At 38.3% G+C, this 19,043-nt stretch overlaps 1 protein-coding gene across 3 annotated transcripts in view; it reads left to right on the forward strand.

Moving 5' to 3' along the window:
- KCNK2 (potassium two pore domain channel subfamily K member 2) overlaps window positions 1-19,043 on the forward strand; it is a 122,088-nt gene that overhangs the window by 78,793 nt on the left and 24,252 nt on the right. For all 3 annotated transcript variants that reach the window (XM_042884691.1, XM_042884696.1, XM_042884703.1), the window contains 2 exons: window positions 16,503-16,663; window positions 18,762-18,948. In XM_042884691.1, coding sequence (XP_042740625.1) covers window positions 16,503-16,663; window positions 18,762-18,948 — 348 coding nt within the window. The remainder of the gene's footprint in view (window positions 1-16,502; window positions 16,664-18,761; window positions 18,949-19,043) is intronic.

Genomic DNA, 19,043 nt, shown 5'->3' on the forward strand with positions numbered 1-19,043 from the left:
CAGCTGGGATATAGGAATGATGAATTGAAAGCTGTCACAAGACGTGAAAGCTTACCAGATGCTTGTTAGAACAGCGTGTTGTTAAGTAGTCATGCAGAAACAGGATGGAAACTGCAACAGCAGTCCTCTATGAAAATGCTCCCACAGATATTTTTATTAACTGGAGCAAAAAAATAAAAATTAAAAAAAAAGGGAGAAGATGGAAAAGCAGCTGGGATGGTGAATACTTGATTGATGAAGGACTGTTGGATACAGAATACTGCAAAGTGTGCTCCAGCTCTGAGGAGCTGGAGTTATGTCTGTGTTATGCCTGCCTCCGGCATATGGCTTTTGGAGAATTTGCAAAGAGGAGATACCTACTGCAAGCATCAAGCTGGAATGTTCTCTCTCAGCTGTCTGGAAGCTCAGTAGGCGTTCTTCATCCTGTTCTGTTTGTTCTCTTAAGCTTACTCTCTCAGATGGAATCTTATCCAGTCGTGAACTTTTAAAAATAATAAATTTGTGAAAGATGTGGTTAAAACATTGGGTACTGAGTCTAGAAACATCTGTGCTTCTGACTTCAAGAGTGTGAGAAGCTTCTGTGTGACCTACTGTTGTAGTGGAGTGATGATTCTGAGAGCAGAAGATGATGTGCTTGTTTTGACCAGTGGATTTAGTGTTTCCTAGCTCAGATTTTTCCACTCTATTTCTTCTTTTTTTTTTTTTTTTTTATGTGATAGTGGTGTGTACTTTCTGTACTCATGATATTATGTGTTTTCTGTGGAGAGTTCCTGGTTAATACAAATCTAAATACATTAGAAAAAATATTTTAAAAAAATCACTTTCAAACTGGCTCCGTTGTAAAGATAGTTTTACTGAAGCAACCACTGTGTTACAGAGTTTTACAGTCCAGTACTTCTCCAAAACAGTGCCATTCTAGTTTTCTCATTTAAGTATTGAGTATATCTTGATACTGCTTCAGTGCTCTCTGCTCTTCATTGTCCTTTTATGTACCTGTCAAGATTCTACTTTTTAATGGAAATAATGTTTCTATTGACTTAGTGTCTTTCAGAGCATGCAGGTTCAACAGTCAGCTACTACTGATGGTTCAGTTGCAGCCCAAGCCTATTATATTTTAAGATGCCTTCCACCAAATCCAATGACTTGGATAGATGCATAGTTGCTGCCTTGAGACCTCTGTTATGCTTTGAGTGCAGCATATGCTGCCTCAGCTAAAAATGTAGGAAGTCCAACCTGTTAAGGTTCATCTGCACTGAGAGGTTTCAGGTCTATCACTTCAACAGTGAAATGGTTTAATTCTTGTTGTTATGTTGTCACAGGTGTTCCTATGACATATCTCAGCTTATTCAGAGATACTAGGATTTAAAATGACCTCACAGGAACACCAAAATATATCTCCAGAAATATATGCCTTGTATTTAAATAAATAAATAAAACTAAACTATTTCCTGATGTTTGGCTGCAATACCGTGGGTCAGTCATTTGCTAGGGAGAGCTGTGTAAGAAAACTGCGTATAGTACATACAGTAAACTTTAATGGATCTACATTTTGCGAGGCTTGCAAGTTTGTTGTGCTTCTCCAAAGGGGAGGAAGGGAGTGTGGAAGCATGTGAAAGAAAGCTTGCTTAGTAACCTCAGGTGAAAAACTTATCCTTTATTCCTTCTGCTTCTGAATTCCTCTCTTATTCCAGCCTTCTCAGTCAAGAATTCCTGTGGCACTTGGCTGGAAGATTCATTATTCCTCTTCAGTGTTGAATGATAACGAAGGACAGGAGGGTGATGCTAGATGAGGCCAGAAACAATGATGCTGATGGTAAAATCAGATGAAGGCAAGTGGCCGAAGCTTGTCGTTTGTGCCTACCTAAAATGCTTTGGAAAAAAAAAGTGGCCTCTTTAAGGAAGAGTAGTGGAGTTAGCAGTGTGTCTAATTTTCCTTTTACAGCATGAACAATATGGAGGAATTTTAAATATCTTAATTTGTTTATAAGAGCTCTTAGGGAATTACCTGTGTTGTCATATTTTTAATTAAGTTTATTACAGAACTTCCAAAGACCAGAGTATATATCCTATTTGGAGCTCTATTTTTTTTTTTTTTTTTCATGTTAAGCTAAAGAGTTTTGCAGTTTTCTTAAATTTTGCATATCTACTTGGGAGTGGTGGGGGATTAAAAGGAAGGAGATGGTAAAAGAGAAACAGCCATTTCAAGGAATGTGCAACTTATTTTTTCCAATCCTAAAAATTTGATTAGGACACTTACAGGTCGGCCCGTGTCCTAAGATACTGATGTCCAATAAGAGTAAATCTCTTATTTGTTGCTTAAATATCTTGTTTGCAAGGAAAAGATGATTAGAGAAAACCTCTGTCCTAAAGATGTTTGTGTGTGGAGGCCATCAGCCATCTGTATTTCCTAGCTTAAACTGTTCAATTGAATGTTTAAGGTTCTGGATTCTCGACTCATTGAAACTGACGTAAGAGGGCTGTAGGAAATGCTGGTTGTGCACTAAAAAACATTTAGAACTCTGTAGAGTTTACCAGTGGTTATGAGAACAAGGCTGTATGACACAGCTGAGGCACCACTGTTGTTTTCAGCTGAAGAGAGGATGCACTGAAAAATCCCATGCTAGCATCTGTTAAGCAGGTTGTATTTCTCCACTATAGACATCAGATTTATAATTTTGCAGTTCTTCTGATAGATGAAAATAAGCATCTAGAGGCTACTGTTCAGGAGGGAAGAAATAGCATTGAGTGGCTTAGTCATATGCAGTAGACAATTATTTTTTTTTTAAACGAGCTGAGAAAGAGACAGTTATTTTGTCTATAATACTAAACACATTTATCTCCCATTCACAAAATGCTCTGCTGGGTTGGGAATTGGATTGGCATTACCTATTTAGTAATTCTGTGGATCAATACAACTTGCTAAATGTGTAGTTAGAATTGCCCATATTTTTTTCCTTTGTATGTGTGTCAATGCATGCATCTGAAAATTTGCTTGTCTGATGGAAAATATTTCACCTTTAAGATTATCTCAAAGAAAATTGTGACAGTATCTTGTACTTATGGTTATTCTCATGATTTGAAATTTTCCATTGGGAAAAATCTTGATATAAGGAAGGTGATTCGTATGCTCCATGAGAAGCATTGTACATGTACATGTACCTGAGCGTCTCAAAATGGAGGTAATTGTATTTTGGAGCTCTACTTGCAGAATTCTGCATCCAGTATGTGGGGTTATTGGCCAATGTTATCTACCCATGATGAGAATTCTGCCTTTTAAAATTTGATTCAAGTTCTGGATGTATGAGTCTGTCTCTCTGAGTGCAGGGTCATTATTTGGTATGTTTATTAATCTTTGTATTTTGCCCAATATGTGTGGATTCTATGTTCCTTATTGTTCATGTGTTTATTTTGCCCATTATATGTAGAAAACAGAAGTGTTCACAGTTTAGCCTTAATGTATTTTTGGAAAGGTGTTTCTTTAAATAAACACACCAGCATGCAAGTAACAGTTGTTATATTTCTCAAACACTTTGATTTAGTATGATCATCTAGAGCAATTTTCTCGATGTGAAGGTATATCTGTTGTGCCTAATTAATTATTTTGTTACTATGTTATGTGAGTATAGTAGATTACATGGAAGAAATAGGCTGCTGTTATGTAGAATACTTGTGTATTTCCTGTGTTTCTTTATCCTGTTTGCATGAGAGCCCCAATCTTATGTAATAGGTTGCTCTGAAAGTAATGCCTCCTATTTGATTTCTGTGGAAACTACAAAAAAAAAAAAAAAAAAGTGCAAATGATAGAGCCAATCTGCAGCTACAAAACACTGTTTTTCAACAGTCACCGTCATTAACTATGCATTTTCACCAGCAATGAGCAAGAGCCTGCATGCTGCACTTGTAAAAATCTGCATGGCTGTCCAGATCATGGCTTATCTCTCACACCACTGTTGCCTCTGTTGAAATGCACCGCCCACTGCCTCACTGTGACATCCGCTATTTGATCTCCAGAAATGTTCGGCAAGTGTCAGTTAATGTCAGTGGGTGACATTTCTTCCACATGGAAGAACTTGCATACCTTTGCTTCATACACACTTCTATAGCAGAAGCTACTTTGGATGCATGTAGTGCTCCAGTATTTAGCTATGAAATAACATAAATTGCCAACAGTTCTATCTGTGACTTCCATTCATTGGTTTGTTATTCTTGCTATGTGAGTGGTGGCAGTATATTTTCTCTTATGCTTAGGATGCTGATTTCAGGAACGCAGGTATGGAGAATCTGCAAGTCCCGAAGTTTCATCCTTTGGGTTGAAGTTGATGTCTGTTTTCACACAAACAAAAGCTACTAATCTTGTGGTCTTTTTTGGGTGGAATGACTTCTCACTCTAATGCTTGGGATACAGTGGAGTTTTCATTATTGGCAATTTGAGAGTTCAAAACTGCTTTTGTGTGTCTGTGTTGATATGCAGGACGGTAAAATACCATTTATGTATGTGATCACTTAAAGAAGGGAATCACAAGGCATACACTATTGAATTCCACTGAGACTTTGGTGATTAAAAATAGATGTATCAAAACTTAGCTTTCGTCTATTCTTGATCTGTGTGTATGTAAACATGAAGAATTCATTTGGTTGCTCTAAAGAGTCACAAAGCTATGCTGAAAAAACAAAGTGGCATTAAGCAGTTTGTCTTCTGTTCTTGTGTCTGTAGATGAAACTGTAAAAAAAAAAAAAATATATATATCCCTACAAGTTCAGTGTTTCACAAGTGTTTCTGATCCCAGGAAAGATGTGTTGGTTAGAGCAAGACCATCTTTAGACTTTAGTTAATGGTAATTAACTTTTTTGCAAGTAATTAGTTTGTTACAATTGAAGAATTATGGTGCTCACTTAAATGAATAGTGTGCAGTGGAATCAAGTAATTGTAGTAGAAACAAATGAGTTTAGTCTTTATGGGATTTTTTTTTAGAAACTTTCATTTTTTTTCCCAGTTAGGTTCTGCTCTGCTTCCTTTAGAAAACGAGATCCTGCTTGCTAAAGCAACTGCAGTCACCTGTTTTATGAGTACCAACCTTTTCAGTGGTGCTTCCTTATGAATTAAATAGGTGGCATTGTCATTTGCTTACATATTTGGAAACTGGCTATCTAATTTTCTTGTTCAAGCTGAATGAAAAGAAAGTACTGTGGTTCAGGAAAAGTGCATTTATTTATTTTTTGCACTGCTTTCCATTTGGTATTATTATATAGCTTTTGCAAATGTATTTATCAGCTGTACTGTTTGCCAATAAATTTGAAGACATTGCCATGCAACATATTTCTCATTACAAACTCTTCAGCATTGGTAGTTTTGACTGTATACATGTGATTCTTCAGAATCATGTATTCCTAAATGAGTACAAAACCTTTTGGAAGAGATAGACAAAAATAAGTTGTAATATTCTTCTATTAACCTTGAAGCCTAATGTCTGAGTTTTCACATTGTCCCATCAGGATGGCATGTAGGATAAGCAAAAATGCTTGTTTAGGATGGAAATGCTTGCAAACAATAGTTCATTAAATAATAAGAAAAACAAAAAATATGTATGTAAATGCCTTATGTGTCTTAAAGATCCAGAGACTGTACATGAACATTGTTGCAGAATAATTCTGGGATGGGGAGTGAAGCAAAAAAAAGATCCACAAGAAACACATTCATTTTCTGAGAAATGTTATTTTATATATAAGAGGAGAAAATTTTAAGAGAGTGCTGCTTTATACAGGATTTTTTCTCAAATATAATGAAGAAATTTAAATTCCATTTATATTTGTTATTTAGAACTGCAATGACTAATAATGGAATTCTTAATAGCTAAAATATTGAAACATTTCCTTCAACTAAAGGTGAGTCTAAGCTACTATTTGCTAATCTCTGTTAGTAATGGATTAGTGAAACCTTCAGTGAAGGTAATTGTCACATTCTGTTTTGCAGTGCTTTAATAACAATAGAAAATATCAATCTGTTACCTGCAAAACAAAAGCAAAAAAACTATTGAATATTACTTCTCTTACCTCTACTTTACTTCTTAATTTATAAAGTTTTATAGGATGTACACCTAATGTAAGCATCCTTTTTTCATACCAGGAGTAGAGCTGTTTGAAAGTCATTAAGACTTACTGTCCTTAGATTGCATAGCTCTGTTCTTTTCATATCTCTATAGGCTTTTATAGGAAGAAACACGGCATCATTTTATTTAGGAAATTATTTTCCTTGTTCAGTTTTGCCTTTGCTGAAAAGAGATGTTGCTTTTACAACATCTACCGCCCCCTAAGAGGAGATGGGGGGGGGGGGAGTGGAGAGAAGCAAATTGGTGCTTCTGTGTTCTAAAACTGGTGTATGAGTAAAAAGGTTTGTAAAGCAGGAACTAAATCATAAACAACCTCCTCCTTTTTTCAAACACCCTTTCACCCTCTTCAGTTTTTGAGTAGATTTAGCTGGTACAATTGTTCTAACTCATATGGTATTGCATCTGATTTCAGAAGGTAATACACATCCCATAATCCAAGCAAAAGTCAATTGACTTTGTTTATTGAGCTGGAAGGCTTAGTCTAAACTAAATGTTCGTAGGCTAGCCCAGGGTTCTGGAGGGAAGAGAAAAAGTAAAATAATAGTTGGGAAATATATTTACACATGGTTCATTTTTATGTGCGTTTATTTTAATGTCTTTTTCTCCATTTTGAACTGAAATGAAGGATTATATCAAGTATGAGGCCTTTACCTGAATGCAGTATTCTGCCTCCTGATGTGTTCTGTTCCATTTTGAATTCTTTCCCTGTGTAGGGTGAGTAGAGATCTCTGAAATATTGCCCTCATTTTCATATGGAAATGTCATAACCTGTCATATGTATCTAAAAGCAAGGTATGAAGGAAAGCATTGCTCATGGTTTTTGTTACTGGCTGAAATTCCTGACTATTCTAAGTAATACTGGTGTCTGTGAAAGGCAAGCTTGGCATGGAAACCCCCCAAAACCTTGCAGTGTACAATAGTGCAAACTTTGGAGTTTATTTTGCATTGCATCACTTTTTTTTATCAGTTTACTTCATATAAAACTGTCACTCTGAAATTATTTATCTGTTGGGGACTTACGGTTAGAAGCACAGACTCTTATCATGTATTTCTGTTTGTTCTTTTCTACATTTCTCCATCTTTGCACTTCTTTTTTTTTTCCAAAGAATGATGTGAGACTCCCCACTTTGTGAACTTAGCAAGTCGTTTGCCTGAAGATAGAGTTGTGCTGGGCATTGATAGGGTGCTGCTGAGCCACTGGATGCTCAGGTCCCTTCTGCTGGAGCATTTGCTACGGGGAAAAACACCTGTACTTACATAGCTTAAGGCTTCTAAAAACTGCACACTATGGAAGTAGAAAAATTAAGCTTTACTCCTCTGAAGGATTGTAAGTACTTTTGCAGTCTTGTTATTGCACTTTCTTTAATTGTTAGGATAATGGCATTATCACAAAGTAGTTGTTTGATGTGCAGTATGTAGTTCTGGGCAAATAGAGAACCTGTGACAGAATGATTTCCAGTGCTGATTTCTGCAAGGTCATGATACTGCTGGAAATCTGCTAAGAATTTCATTTGATAAAGTATACATGTTTTCCAAATTTGCAGATATAAGTGCTGGCAGCATGTGTACGCTTTCAGGCTTTTAAATGCTTATTGAATAGAGATAAGATTAAATGTATTCTTAAAGATAAGCATATGCTGACTTTGCTGAGTCAGGAATACAGCCCATAGATATCATGAAGTCGGTGGAAGCTACTATGTTTTGTTTTCTAAACATTTTTTTTTTTTATCTTGAAAATCCCTCCTTTCTGCTTGCTTTACTAAGCTTAAGCAATGATGCAGTTGGATAAATATGTGCAGTGCAGGATGTTCCCCTTCATGGCGCTTCCCATCCACCCGTGTCTTCCAGCCTGCTCAGTCTCCTCCAGAATTTCTCTGCCTATTTGTGATTTGGGGCAAAGGATCTGGATATATGGGCTGTGTGTATGTAGATTATCAGAAAGCATTAAATATAGAAGATGCCTCATCTTTCTTTTCTCTCAGAATTAAAGCTGCCAAGTATTTGTGTTTTTGAACACTGAGCTGGTGAAACTCCTTTTAAGCTAAAAAGGGTGTCTGAAGAAAAGTGTAATGCTACAAAGACATTTGCAGCTTGTCTTATCTTTACTAGGTCAAATCATCGCCCATTCATTGTGGCCAGCTGCATCAATTGAACAGGTTTGGAACTCAGGATTGTAGGACTGAAATTTTTAGTTCATCTTGGAGTTTGATATCACTGAAATCAGAATATCTGTGCTGAAAACTGATGGCACAGAGCCAGTTTCACGGGAGAAATTGGATACTCTCATATTTGTGAATAGCAGTGCTCCTGGATAAAAGGGCGAGTGGTGGAGGCTTTACATGTTTTAGCTCTTCATTTATTGCTGTTTGTTTGCTGTAGTCCTTAACTTGGTAAGGACTTGATAATGCATTTGCAGTGCTACATATCGTAAGCAACAAGGAAAGATACTGAAGAAGGTTATCTTAGACTTCCACTGCAGTCAGCACCAGAAACTTATTCTATTTATAAGCTTTTGTCAGTATGTTTAAAGTTCACTATTTTTCATTGATCGCCTATGTCTGTGTATTATATTAATACATTGATGATGTTTATGTATTCGGAGAAGAATGAGTGTTCTGAGTTATAACTCACGGAGGAAGAGAACTAAAAAAGGGATGGAAGTCCCACCACTGGCAAGAAGCACTTCGCCATGCAAAGTGACGTGTGAATGAATGAGGTACACTGTACCAAGAGGGAGAGGTACCTGAAAGGATGTCTAAGCTTTTAAAGAATTTCCAACAATTGTTACTCAGTTTCTTCAGAAATTTTCTTTAGCAACCATATGTGTTTACTGAATATATCAGCAACTACTGAATTTGTACTGAGATGTTTCTTGCAAGGCTCCTTCGCCTCTAGCACAGCACTTCTTCATTTGAATTACTTCCTGTGAATACCTATAGCCCGTTCTTTTAAAAAGTTGCTTTGATTTGATTATTGCTCCCAGGGAATGCAGATGAAAAGAAACCATTTAAAGGAGATTAGACTCTGTTTTGTCAATTTCTGAGTATTACGCATTTTATTAATGTCATTGTAGGTTTTCCTGTTGTTATCCACAGTTGAAAAGGAGATGGTAATGGAGGCTTTTTTTAGGCTTGAACCAGAACACAAGAACCTTCTAAATGATATATTGACATTGTAGTGACACAATTATAGATTAATACTAAAAGCCAGAATATGTAGGTTGGAATCCAGATAATACCAAAGGGAGTGCTTTGCTGACCACTGATATTAAGTAAATAGCAGTACTGTGTGACAACATCTTTCCTGAGTCATTGACTGAAGCTATTAAGAGAAATGGCTTTTAAGAGCTATGGTGACTAGTACAGAAATTATGTCTAACTTGAGTAAGATGGATCTCCAGTTTCATAACTGACCACAGTTTGAAATGGATGTACTTGCACCTCTGTTACTGCATCTGACCCTTCCATGTTGGGATTAGATCAATTACAGGCACAAAAAATTCTCTTGGTCGTTATTCAGCCTTCAAATTATTTTGTACTGTACTCTTGAATATATGTGTATATGTGCATGCACATAAGCCTGTGCAGGAAGGAAAGGCCATGGATGCAAGCATTCTCAACAGTTATCTGATTGGGTTTGAATAAATTCGTTGAAGATTCTCAGATCGTCAGTGCCAAACTTCAGCTAGTTCAGGGTCAATGTGAAGTCACTGTGTAGTCCTTGGCCAGAGACTCAGTGTAAGTTAGGGACCTAAGTGCTACAGTTCTGGACTTCCCTGTGCTTCACTTATGTGTTTATGAAAAGGGGAAATATCAATTTTTTTTAACTATTTAATAATGCTGGGAGGATAAACACGTGGAAGACCTGGAAACATCCTCATGCTGAACTTAAGAAGGTCATAAGGAAGGTGACACATTATCTGTAAATGTGTATGTATGTGTGTATGTGATTGTACGCTCATAAAGCATATTTTGGAGGATAGGGCAGAGGTTGAAAGCAAAGAGTGTGGTTAGAAAGAGAATAGGTGATTAAAAAACAAACAAACAAATGCAGTAGTTACTGTGTAGTGAACATGAAGGTGTAAGTTTTAAATTTTCAGCATTATCTGCAGGGATTTCCACAGGGCCAGTGTGGGTACATAGGTAAAATCTTCTTGTTTGATCATGTCCAGATCAATATTTCTAAAAGAAATCGCTATCTGTGAATAAGTGTGCATCTTTGCCTGGGCACTGATGATGAGGCATATATTATAATCTCTTGAGTCTAAATGGCACTCCAGGAGGGGGAAAAACCATCTCAGCTAGTAGAAATTTGATGAGATATCTTTCATGCAGATTCCATCAGATAGCTCCTGAGGGCCCAGAAAAAGCATATTTTGATCCCTTAAAATCAATATGACATTCAGTATCAAAACACATGTTCTCCCTTTCCAAAGGGTAATCACTGTAATTGAGCTGCACAGTTAGGCTGGATGTGAACCTGCAGCAGTGTGGCCACCTGCTGCATGGCAGCCAAGTTGCTTGGATCTGACCACTTGGTTCCATAGCAGGAGCTCAGCATCTCCTCTGTGCAATTTATTAGCAGGTGCCCTGCTTTGCCTAGGAATTATCAGTAAAAACACACAGGTTACTCCAAATGTAATGCCTCCTGCATATTTCTGTAGAAACTACAACAGATACTTCAAAGAACACAATAAAACTCTTTAATAGAGCAAGTTCTTGCCTACAAAGTGTTATTTTTTAAAATTAGTCACCACTATTAGCTGATTGACACTGATGAGCCGATTGAGATACTCTGCATTTTGTGGTGTGACAGCTGTGTACGATCATCCAGAATATCTTGTCTTTCATGTCACAGTCCCCACTGCTGCAAGGCACTGCCTACTGCCTTACTGTGCTCATTTCCACTGTTGGGCCACCATAAACATTCAGCAAGTGTTGATGAGTGTCAATGGGTGTAGTTTTTTACAACTTTGCTTCATCTGTACTCCATGTCAGGCACCATTTTGTCAAACTATCCTGCCGCTGCCATCTGTCCCATGTCAACAACACGTATTGGAACATTGTTGGGAAAGTTCAACTTCTCCTGCTATACCACCAAAATCCACCTCTGACTTAGTGGGTTGACATAATAAAATAGGAGGCATAACTTTCAGAGCCACCACTGTATATTCATCAGAAGTCCATTCTTTTAACACTGCATTCTAAAAGTCTGAGGTCACAATGAACTATAGGGGAAAAAGAAAATCTCTACTTGAAACAGAAGATGTATTTTTTTAAATCAATTTGCAATCTTTCTTTTTTTAAGGTGTGAATGCAAAGATGTTCTTATTTCTAGACTTGAACAGAAGTGTGTCTTCTCAATTTTGAGAGAGACTATTGTGTCATCAGAAAAACTCTGGGATAGAAGTTTCAAGCACTTTCTGATTTTTCTCAAAACCTGAATGAATGAATTTGTAGTTTGTAATGAATTTGTAGTTTGCATAATGCTACTAATTTCTACTTAATAGCTGATCTGTTCCTGATAGAAAAATTAGACACCTTCATTTTCAAATATATAAAAAGTGAGGAATGTTGTGGGGGGAGTAGGAAGAGTAATTACTATCAAAGTCTCTTGGTTTGGTTGGTTGGCTTAGCATATACCTTTCCTTTGGGCTGTATATGAATGGATGAAGGAAAGGCTGTTGATGTGGTCTACCTAGACTTCAGCAAAGCCTTTGACACTGTCTCCCACAGCATTCTCCTGCAGAAGCTGGCAGCCAGAGGCTTGGATGGGTACACTCTTGGCTGGGTAAGGAGCTGGCTGGAGGGCCGGGCACAGAGAGTGGTGGTGAATGGAGTCAAATCCAGCTGGCGACCGGTTGTGAGTGGTGTTCCGCAGGGGTTGGTGCTGGGGCCTGTCCTCTTCAATATCTTTATTGATGACCTGGATGAGGGCATCGAGTGCACCCTCAGTAAATTCGCAGATGACACCAAATTGGCTGGAAGTGTGGATCTGCCTGGGGGTAGCGAGGCCCTACAGAGGGATCTGAACAGGCTGGAGAGCTGGGCTGGAGCCAATGGGATGAGTTCAACAAGGCCAAATGCTGGGTCCTGCACTTCGGCCACAACAACCCCAGGCGACGCTACAGGCTTGGGGCGGTGTGGCTGGAGGACTGCGTAGAGGAAATGGACCTGGGGGTATTGATTGATGCTCGGCTGAACATAAGCCGACAGTGTGCCCAGGTGGCCAAGAAGGCCAATGGCATCCTGGCTCGCATCAGAAACAGTGTTGCAAGCAGGAGCAGAGAGGTGATTGTTCCCCTATATTCAGCACTCGTGAGGCCGCACCTGGAGTACTGTGTCCAGTTTTGGGCCCCTCACTGCAAGAAAGATGTTGAGGCCCTGGAACGTGTTCAAAGAAGGGCAACAAAGCTGGTGAGGGGTCTGGAACACAGGCCATATGAGGAGAGGCTGAAGGAGCTGGGAATGTTCAGCCTGGAGAAGAGGAGGCTCAGGGGAGACCTTATTGCTCTCTATAACTTCCTGAAGGGAGGTTGTAGTGAGCTGGGGGTTGGCCTCTTCTCTCGTGTCATTAGTGATAGGACCAGGGGGAATGGTTTCAAGCTACGGCAGAGGAGATTCAGGCTGGACATGAGGAAGTATTACTTTTCAGAAAGGGTGGTCAGGCACTGGAATGGACTGCCCAGGGAGGTGGTGGAGTCACCGAGCCTGGGGGTGTTCAAGGAAAGGCTGGATGTTGTGTTGAGGGACATGGTTTAGTAGGAGCTATTGGGAATAGGTGAACGGTTGGACTGGGTGATCTTTTAGGTCTTTTCCAACCTTAGTGATTCTATGATTCTATGATTCTATGATTCTATAGCTGACTAAAGGATTTCCCAAAGCTATCTAAACTTGAATCTTGGAGGTTGTAAGAGTTGTGGTGCTGAAACCATGGGGCATGTTATTTTGGTGAGTGGAGCAGTTACTCATATGGCCATTGTAAATGCATTATATTCTTTATTCTGCAGGCTTCTTTTAAAATGCATTTCTTGTCTACAACACTTGTCAGAGGCAACATAATGCACAAATTCCATGCGTGTGAGGGGTGTGCTGGGCATTTAGGAGGATACGAAAGGGGTTTGGTGAGACTAGAAGGGTAGATCATGCTCCTGGTTATGGAAGTGTGTTGGGGAAGGACAGCATGAAGACAGCACTGATGTTACCTGGGGGAAGCTGACCCATTCTGCAAGGTGAAAATTGCTCTGCTCGCACAGGGGAGCTGCAGGGCCCATGGTTTCTTCTGGGCACCAGGCCTGGAGGGAAACTTTCCTTCAGTTTTACTCAGCAGCAGAATTCTGCTGCCTTTCCTAAGGAAGAAATGATACTTCTTCTTTCTTCCTTTTTTTTTTTTTTTTTTTTTTTTTTTTGGCAAAGCCCTCAGGAATTACAACAATAGTGTGAAATATAAATATGCTTCCTTTCTCTTTAGATAAATGATGGATTTGCTTTCTGCTGGAGAAACTGGGAAAGTAGAATGTAAGGGCAATTTGGGTAACTCGAGAAGTAGGTTGTGGTGTGTGGCAGCAGGCTGTTACGAAACATGTTGCTCCAGGAAGTATGATTAATGTGTAATGGAAGCTCCTTGGTGTATCTGTTCACTGAAGCGCGTCCTGTCATGACAGTACTGTAGCTTGTACAGTGTGCAGCAAGCAGCTGGGTGGAATGGGCTGTACCGCCTGTGGAGTGTTAGTTTATCCAGTAATGTGTTAGTGAGGTTTGTTTTAAAGAAAAACTAATAATACAAGACTTTCTTAATGTTGTTTATGGAAGAAAAGTAACAGTTTGAAGGTACAAGTGGCCCAATCCTTACCTCAAGCTAAATATACCTGTGATTTAGAGCAAGAATACACAGAGCTGAATGTGAACTTCTTGTTCTCGTAGTGATTAGCAGTAGATGAGAAGTATGCTGTAGCAGTAATCATCTATTGTAATAGCTTTGGGATGCACGGAAAGTGCCAGTTTGCTTTATGAAGTAAAGCGAGAAAAATTGCCTGCTTGACTTGTGGTTGATTGGGCTGGTATTTTGTCACCATTATGGTACCATTTTTGTGGAGCAAGTGAATAATAACGTTCTTAAGCCAAGAGAAGGGAGAGCTGTTTCCAGATCCCCCAGTACAAGTTTTATAAATCTGGTGTATCCAGACTCTGGTTCTGAATCGCGTTAAGACTCTGCAGGAATTACACTCTGGCAGCTATTCAAGCTCCTGTTGCTGCATAAACAGAGATATTTATGAAAACAGAGTAGCTTGGATCTGTTTGTCCCTTTTGGTTGGTGATGAGCTAATTTTATTTTAAAACTCAAGGGTCTTTCCTGCTTGCTTCATGAAGGCACAGAGTGAACTCAATGGAGCTGAAATTTCCTGAATTATAATAATCAGTAATTTTAGCCCTGGCTCTGGTTTAGGGAAGAATACTAGGTTATCTTAAAGACATTCTGACTTTAGTCACCTGGACTGAGTCAGGTTCTTGTCTTGATATTACTGCAGGGAAAATGGGTTCCAGGGCTTGTAGCCAATGATTCCTATTTCACATTGCTTTACATGTCTTAGTGGCGTGGTGGTGATGGGTTGATGATTGAATGATATGATCTTAATGGTCTTTACAACCTTTATGATTCCATGAGTGTATAATTTTGTCCTTTGTTTATTTTGGTAAAATTTTAATAAAAATCCATTTCTCCCCACTTTTTTAACCTAATTAAACTGTTGTCATTATAACATTGCATTTACTGTTATCACAATTAGCAGTCCTAAGCAGATACTAGGGCAAAATATCTGGGAGTAAAATGTATTCAAATCATGTTTTCTTTTTCTGTAACAAAATTGAGTGAGGGGCAGTTCTGTCTCCTGTGTGCAGAAGAAGTTTTGACCCAGAGCTTTTCTTTAGCCCACCTATGTGAGAGCAGGAAAAAAAATTAAGGTATTATAAATAAGTTTCCTGAAGGGAAATCCATTTTAAACTCGTGTGCTCAAAATAGCTAAATAAAAATTCTGAGAAATTAGATATTCATTGAATGTGCTTTGCATTATGGAAGCTTACGGTTGGTGTGCATCAATAGTATGCTATTTTAAATAGAAAACTGACATTGCAGGTTCTCAATAGAGCAGATAAAATCTGTAAAATCTGTCAGATTTTTCAAAGGAAAACTGGGTGTTCACTGAATGCTTTTAGTGTTTTTATGAAAAGTATATTTTATGCAAAATTTAATATTAAAGACAAAAACTGAGACATGGATGTCTCAATTATGTGCTAAAATATTTTGCTTTTTATCTTCTGTACGTTCTTTTCTACCAAAAAAAAAAAAAAAAAAAAATAATTCCTGTAAAAGCTTTTGCTTAACTTATCCATAGAAAATAATCCTTTTTTTCCCTTCATGAGTTTTCCCTCTGCCCTCCTTCACAGTACACACTGTTGTTCTGAACAGCGGAATAATTTCAGAACTCATGCTGTATTATTACTAATGCCTTACTGCTTCCCCAGTAAGGCATTAGTAAGGCATGAGTAGGAAAAAACACCTTTGAATTGAAAACGAAGATGATGCTCCTGAAACATTGCGACCTTGGACAAATCATTCAACCCCCAGTGTAGGGGGATACATTTGAGGGCGTGCCACATGCCTACGTTCATTGTATTTTGGGTTCCTCAATTTAAGTGGAACAGCAGCAATAGAGGCATCACAGGCATAGGAAGGGTGTAATTTTCACATGATCAATGAAGACAGAATCATTTCAGTTCTCAAATGGACAGGATCCTGGAAAAAACTGTTTCTCTAAGTTCTGTTTGCAACTGTATCAACGTGAGGCTTTAATAATGAGAACTCAAAGCAATTTCATTTAATTTAGAGATTTCTACTTCATTCATCCAAATGGTTTCTTTCAGGCTGCTTCACTTTGAGAGAAGCATATTCTAAGGAAAACTGTATTTGTTTCAAAGCACTGCAGCCTTCAAATTACAAGCCCAGTTATGGGCATTTACAGGATACAGAGGCTAAGGCACATCTTAACCAAATGATGTTAACTGTATCTAGTAAATGTGGGAAGTTGTTATTTATAAATATATGTGTATATATAATGTGTGTGTGTGTGTATATGATTTATTTTTCTGTTGAGATTTTGTTTCTCTGTAGTATGTATAGAGTATTAAAAAAGTGAATTGTACAGCAGTTTAATTTCAGTTCAAAGAGAATTTAACAACATATTTTCATTTGATTTTTTTTTTTCCACAATGTCTTCTGTGTTATGTGGTTAACCTAGTAGGACTTGTTTGCAACTGTTCTGTTCCTGTAGTCCTTTACAAATGTGCAATGTAATACGTGTAACTTCTTTTTAAACATCTCAAGTTGTTTGTAATTTAGGCTTTGGAAACATCTCCCCACGCACACAAGGTGGAAAGATATTCTGTATCATCTATGCCTTACTGGGAATTCCTCTGTTTGGTTTTCTCTTGGCTGGTGTTGGAGATCAACTAGGGACAATCTTTGGAAAAGGAATTGCCAAAGTAGAAGATACCTTTGTTGTGAGTATGCTGGCAGATTGTTCTAAATTTAACATGTGTAATGCACAGGGTACAGCCCATCCTTGTAACCAGATGTCTAGAAAAGGTAGGGAGAACATTGCAAACTCTGAACAGGTTGAACACTGTTTATTGAGAGTTGGATATGGTTCAACATTTCCTATAACAGTGATGATTAGGAGGAGCAAAACATTTTATTTTTGTTTTGCCCTTAAAATGCTCCTACCTTGCTATGATGTTTACCTTTAAATATAGTGCAGTACGTGGTAGGAAATCACTGGCATGGGGAAAAGAGGGGTTGAGCTGTAGTGTTGACTCCTGGCAATTACTGTTCCTTTGCATTGATTCACAAAGATCTCTGGTGTCTGAGTTTAAAACTGCAGTTCTCAAAATCAGATGGCATCATAGGAGGAGAAATGCTCACAGTCTGTAGACATGAATATTTCCAGATTTACTGGTCTGTAACTGCTTAATGCTTTGCGTGTTCAGGGTAGCAGGATGGCCTAAATGGTACAGAGCCTGCTGTTACTTGCCTGACATTGGACTTAAGATATGTGCAGCTTCAGATAAACTTAGCACAGAATGAAGGTTCGTGTCCTTCATTTTGTTGGGCCTGTGAATCTTTAGTTACTCCATGCAAAGTGGCATAGCCTAAGTGGAGGAAGAGACACAACACACTTATGCATATATTGATAATGTTAAGCTGTAGCCTTAAGAACCAAGTACCTAAAATTATAGCAAAGGAAGTTCATTTCATACACAGTAGTTTGAAAGACAGTGTTAAGAAAAAGCACATTTTTTTTTAATTTGAAGTCATCAGTTCAAACCCCAATAAGTTGCTGATGAATAGCAGCAATTTTGATTGAGATTTGGCTAAAAAGGGTAAGAACGTTCCATGAGCACACTTTATTTTTATCCTTTTCGCTTTTTTATTATAATGGAATTTCAGTTTTTAAAAGTACAAAATCTATCAGACCAATTTGTTTGGTCTCTTAGACTCTTGCTTGCAGGGATAATGGATTTCCTTTTTTCTTTTTTTCTTTTTTTCTTTTTCCCTTCCCTGTAATATCAGTATGCATACAGCAAGAATGCAGCAACTTGTCATCAGCCCTTCTGTTTCTGTGTAAGCATTTGTGGAACCCACCTGGCACAAGTTCTGGGATATTCCAAAATTGCCAACCATTGTTCCAAATGCATCAAAGCTGACAGTCAGCTCTGCACACAGTTCCCTTGTCATAATCCGCCAGTTTGTGTGGATGAGCTGATTGAGATGCTTTTCATTTCATGGCATCATTGTAATTTGTGGTTATCTGGAACATGGCTTGTCTTTCACGTTGCTGTCACCACTGCTGAAATGCACCACCCACTACGTAACTGTGCTCACATCCACTCTTGGGTCTCCATAACTGTTCAGCAAGTGTTGGTGAATGTCACTGGGTGCCATATTTTTTTTTTTCACATGGACGAATTCAGTGACAAACTTTTGCTTCACACACACTTCCACATCAGAAGTCATTCTGTCAGAAGTCTCCTCTGGTGCTGGCTGTCCCACAGCAACAGAATGTAACGGAGTATTGTCTGGAAGGTTTATTCTCTACTGCCATAATGTCTCTGATGTCCACCTCTGATACAAAGGGCCATGATTTCATGGGAGGCATTGCTATTGGAGCAGCTCTCATATTTGATTAAAGAGAGAAATACTGTTAAAATCACTATTTTTAGTCAGGTATTTATGAATGAAAAAAGCAGGCATCTCAAGTGCAAACACTACTTGAAGCTCGCTCAAATACTTAGCCCTCATTCAAAGCTAGAGCGATCAGCTGTTAACATCAATGCGTATTACACATGCCACCCACCCAGACCACAAAGCCATTCACAATGAAGAGTAAAGACCTACTCTGCATTTCCCGCTACAGAATGTTTTCTAGGATAGTCATGTTTGCTTTGAAAACACTTTCAAATTAAAACCATGCTTTGATTATTATTTTTTTTCCTGTTTGAGAACTATAATGTGCTCACATTGGGTAATAGGTGCTTATGTATGGCAGCACAGTTTTATTAACAACAGTTTCTTCTCTTTCCCCTTCTCTTTCTTCCATAGAAATGGAACGTGAGTCAGACAAAGATTCGCATTATTTCAACAATAATATTCATACTCTTTGGCTGTGTGCTGTTTGTTGCTCTTCCTGCAGTTATATTCAAGCACATAGAAGGCTGGAGCACACTAGATGCAATTTACTTTGTTGTTATCACTTTAACTACCATTGGATTCGGTGACTATGTTGCAGGTAATTTTTTCTCGTAACTTTATCTTATAGTGTTTTGCACAGTTATATATGTTTTGCTTTTATGTTATTTGTGGGTTTGGGGTATAGACACAACT

This window comes from Lagopus leucura, unplaced genomic scaffold (genome assembly GCF_019238085.1).
Source record: "Lagopus leucura isolate 7727_CA_CO unplaced genomic scaffold, USGS_WTPT01 Super-Scaffold_73, whole genome shotgun sequence".
NCBI classification, from domain to species: Eukaryota; Metazoa; Chordata; class Aves; order Galliformes; family Phasianidae; genus Lagopus; species Lagopus leucura.